Source organism: Rattus norvegicus, chromosome 14 (assembly GCF_021556685.1).
Source record: "Rattus norvegicus strain SHRSP/BbbUtx chromosome 14, alternate assembly SHRSP_T2T, whole genome shotgun sequence".
NCBI classification, from domain to species: domain Eukaryota; kingdom Metazoa; phylum Chordata; class Mammalia; order Rodentia; family Muridae; genus Rattus; species Rattus norvegicus.
The window spans coordinates 67004643-67009623 of NC_141547.1; the positions used below are offsets into that span (position 1 = coordinate 67004643).

Consider the following 4981-nt stretch of genomic DNA (forward strand, 5'->3'; position numbering starts at 1 on the left):
TGATACCTGGAAAATGCACTGATGCAAAACAATGAAAACTGCAAAGAGAATGTGTATTTGCATGGACAGAACAATAGGACAAATGCTACCTTAATTTCATAATTCAGGTTTTTAAACTGTACTTCCAGAAGAGTGACAATAGCCTGACAAAGTCAGTCTCTTCTTTCAGAAAGCACTGTGATGCAGGTCCCACAAGGACCTTAAAGATAACTAATTCTCAGTACTCTTCTCCCATTTTATAGATGAAAATTCCAAGGCGCTACATTTCAGGAAAATCTGCAAGGCCTATCATAGTTAGAAAATGGTTTATATGACTCATGGTTCACATTACACGGGGGAAAACACACAACCTAAAATGATTTGGCATCCCCATTGTAAAAACTCAATAGTTTCTCCTAGCGTGTAAGTGTACCATATACCTCAAAATGGTGAGCTCCATTCTTATCTCTTTGAATCTACTGTGTACAGAGAGGCTATAAAAGGGTGACTCAATACAGTTCTTTGTTCTTTTCTTTCTCAACAGAAGATGGACAAGAATAAAGATGGTGTCGTTACCATAGACGAGTTCATTGAAAGTTGCCAAAAAGTAAGTATGGAAAAAGAACGATCCTTTCGTTAGCATCAGCTACAAATGAGCACAGCCTATTAGCCAATATGAACTCAGAAAAATATAAATCAAGTGCATAAGCGAACGAGACAGGCTTCTTGAAAACAATCAGATTTATTTACACATCCAGTCTGATAGCATGGGATACTGATGTGAAATTTTACTTGGACTCCTCGTTTCTGGAAAACTTTAGAGAGGATTCAGTGTGCCAACCGAAACCATGTAGATTTAAATTACAGTGGAGAGGTGGCTTGGTGCTTAAGAGTGCTGCTGCTCATCTTATGTTTTCCTCTCTGCACACAAGTCAGGATTCCCACAATGGCCTGTACCTTCAACTCCAAGAAATCTGATACTCTCTTCTGGACTTTGCAGGTCTACACATGCTTGTGTTGATATCCCTACACACAGACAGACAGACAGACAGACAGACAGACAGACAAAGACACACACACACACATAATTAAAAAAAAACCTTTAGTCTTTTCTACAGTTCTTTTAAAACATATTTGTGTCACCATAAAAATAGAAATTTAGCACAGCAGCCTATGGAACGCTATAGTGGTCTCTGGGGTTGTTTTGTTTAAGTTAATGTCTGTGTATGTATGTTGTGTGATGGGAACATGACACAGCACCCATGTGGAGGTTAGTGGACAACTCTCAAGAGCTGGTTCCTTTCTCTTGTCTTGTGAGTTGCAGAGACCAAATTCAGATCCTCAACAAAGCATCACTAATTTAACATATGTGGACAAAAAGAAGCATTTTAGCTAAGCCCAACTGTCTCCCATTATAAAAATAGAGAGGAAAAAATTCTGAGCAGTCTAGTAGTTATATGCCACCTGGAAATCTGGACATGGCTCGCCTAGCGTGATGCAACTCAATCCTGCATACAACTATAACTGCAAGTTAATGAACATGGAGAAACATTTATTGCTGCTTCAGGGTTTTGTTCCTCTTGCAATTGTTTGATTTTCAACATTGGTGACACCTGCTTGCTTTTCAACTCACCTTTCAAAGTCAACATCTCTGAGGTTTAGACTGGTGACGTGAACCCCCTGACTAGTGACATAACTTAGGGACAATGGTAGCACATTGCACTAGTGCTACCTAACATACACGGCTCATTGGCAGTGTTCACCCACAGTGCGGAAATGTTCCTCAGCCTGTTGCGGTAGCTCATTTCCAAGAAATAGACTAAGTTGAACACAACCACCATGCAACAGTTTCTCTGAACCAATTTCTCTGGTATTCAGAAACTATTCAAGACTCCTACAGCCCATAGAGATTTAGCCTAACAGTTAAAAAGGGGAAATGACTGTTTAAGTCTATTGATTCTTCTGTGTCCAGGAACATGAACATTTATATACTCTCTGTGCTTTGGCTTTTAATCTGCCTGAAATTCCTAAATTCTCATCTGTTCCCCTTTGGATAATCTCTGGAAGTTCATATATGTTAGTGTGTGTGTGTGTGTGTGTGTGTGTGTGTGTGTGTGTGTGTGTGTTTGTGTTGTGTATATATATATATATACATTATTTATATAAATATACCCTACAGAGAGAGAGAGAGAGAGAGAGAGAGAGAGAGAGAGAGAGAGAGAGAGAGAGAGATGTTTTAGATTGGCTTGCAGGATACAATCTTAGCAGTTCAATAATGGCTGTGTCACACTGAAGAGACTGAGAATCTGTAGTTCTTCAGTCCACTAGGCTGTGTGTCTATGCAGTCCCACTCTGGCACTGGAGTCCTAGAAGATTCCCGAAGAGCTGTTGCCCTTCAGTCTATGTTGAAATCCCAAAGAAGATGATTCTAATACTACCACAACAAGATAGATGAACTTGCCAGCAAGAGTGAAAATAAGCAGGCAAAAACCAAAATTTCCTTCTTCCATGTCATGATTCTACCCAGATTTAGGGTGGGTTTCCTTGCTTCAAGTAACCCATTAAAGAAATGAGCCACAGGACTGACTGACCAGAAGCTTGTGTTAGTGGATCCCCAATGCAGTACACAACAAAGATTAGCCATCGCACTCACTGTTTTCATCCCGACAGCATTTGAGAACTCTTTTGGTCTAGCAAGTACCAAGTCAGATTTAAATGAAACATCTAAAGGCATATTCAAGAACTAAGAAAGACTGGATAGACCTTTGCAGTTATTTGTAGTGGAGATAAGGGAAGATAAACTTAGCATCACAAGGCAGCACCTGAAGGGTCTAGGCCATCCTTAGGGGTACAGCAGAACTTTCTATTGTAGACACGGTAATTAACATCCCTCCATCTCTCCCCTACAGGATGAAAACATAATGCGCTCCATGCAGCTCTTTGAAAATGTGATCTAGACTGTCGGTGCCTTGACCGGAGGCAAATGTGGACGACTACACACGAGTTGAAGCCACCATTTCTAGCATAGATTGCTCAGCTTTACACTGAGGCATATTATGCAAACAGCTTTGTTTTAATATAAAGACCCCCGCGCCCAAATTTAAGTTTTCCAGTTACAAATCCGCATCCACGTCACTGGGGTCCCGAAATGTGCTCACTTATTTCATACTCTGAGAACACTCAAAAGGCACAGAATCTGGAACAGCTTTGATCCTCAGCCACGTGTTACGGGGGCTTTTACAGATGAGTGATTTTAAAACACCAGTGGGTTTTCCTACTTGTTTGTATTCAGCCCTGGATTTTAAGTGGTTTTCTAAAATATTTACATCTGCATTTAACTTCCAGAAAGCCAATGACCTTTTCATTTAACTCAATTCATGTAATACTGAAAAAAGGAACAAAGATTATTACAATTAAAAAAGACCAAAAACACAGTCCCGATTTCTATAGCTTCTCCACCTGCTGTTAAAGACAGTCATGTATTTGGCTTTTTTTTTTTTTTTAAAAAGAACACTTAAAAAATTAGTTTATTATCAGATGTTAGCATATACCTAATAAAATTATTTTAGTATTTGTTAATTTTCCATATTCAAGCCAAGGCTCTATATAATCCATGTAACTTTGGACCTGTTCAATCTTACATGTAGACTGTTTTGTATTGTGTTCTGAAGTAGAAGTTCAAAGTGTCAAACAAACCAAGGATGTTTACAGACTTGCAAAGGGTCCAGATGTCTGTCCTGCAATGCCTAGTGACGCTTATTAACCAGTAACCTGAAGAGCAGTAACTGGCAATTCTAGCCACCACCCCTCCCCAAGCCCCTTCATGTTCTCACAGCATGTTTATCACACACAAGCCATTCAGGGACAGAGAATCCTTGACTGCCCCAAAGCCTACTAGGAATAAAGATCAAGCAAAATCTTCTTTGAAAACACCAGTGATTCTATCATATTGGAAATATACATAAGAGTGTATAGAAAACGAATGTAGACATTGGACAGTTCATCCGAATTGCATTATGATTTAGCACATCATGTAGTTCAAAGGATTCACATTCCTTTCCGTGATCTTAAGCCAAAACTGTAGAATTGCCACAACAGTACTAGATATACACACATTCCCTGTTTCGTGGAAATCCAAGAACCAAGAGGATACGGGAAGAGAAAATTTGCGACTGTCTGCAACAATAAATCAGGTATCTATTCTGGTGTAGAGATAGGATGTTGAGAGCCGCCCTGCTATCACCAGTGTAGGAATTAAGAGTAGTACAGTACATGTACAGAAATCTGCCATCGCGTGTTTGTGTAAACTCAATGTGCACATTTTGTATCTCAAAAAGGAAAAATAAAGCAAAATAAAGTGTTTATTACTCTACTTTGTGTACTATAGGTCTTTATAGCCTGGCAAATTCTATAGTTAATTCTACAGACTGTCACTATCTTTGGGGAGTACTGCCTAATACAAAGAAAACTCAAAGCAAGACTGAAGTCAGGCAGCCGCTGTGGCAGGCATGGTCTGAGAATGTGACGAGGAACTGGAGAGCTGACAGAGACCCTGGTGGAGAGTGGGCGTGTCTGTGGTATGGTCCCTCAGCGATTGCTTGTATTCTCACCTGACAGCGGTGTAACTATCTGAAAAAAGGACTGCTAAAGGTCAACCAGACCTCTGTGGGCGAGAACAAGGGCAAGGCCGTCATCTCTCCAGTGTTTCAAGAGCATGTAGCTGTGCCACGCGTCACAGTAACTGCCTGTCTCCATGCTGGCCGAGGAGTGGCTATGGTTTGGATTTGGTGTGGCTATCCAAGTCCCTACAGCCGCTCTTCCTGTCAGTGAGGTTGGCGGCCTTACTCCCACTTTATATTTCTCCTCCTCTACTCCTTCTTCTCTTGCAGAATGACCTAGTTACCAGCTCATCAGAAACTCTGGACTGTATCCGTAACTTATGTTTAACACACCAAGTAACTGGGACGCAAATAATTCCAACTACAATATCACTCAGTACATG

General features: G+C 40.5%; 1 protein-coding gene across 6 annotated transcripts in view; it reads left to right on the top strand.

The window, feature by feature from the left end:
- The window catches only part of Kcnip4 (potassium voltage-gated channel interacting protein 4), a 1160852-nt gene extending 1156501 nt beyond the window's left edge, over positions 1-4351 (top strand). For all 6 annotated transcript variants that reach the window (NM_181365.3, NM_001433864.1, XM_087582369.1 and 3 more), the window contains 2 exon segments: positions 524-586; positions 2889-4351. In NM_181365.3, coding sequence (NP_852030.1) covers positions 524-586; positions 2889-2936 — 111 coding nt within the window. In that variant the 3' untranslated portion in view covers positions 2937-4351.
- Positions 4352-4981: the final 630 nt, after the last annotated feature.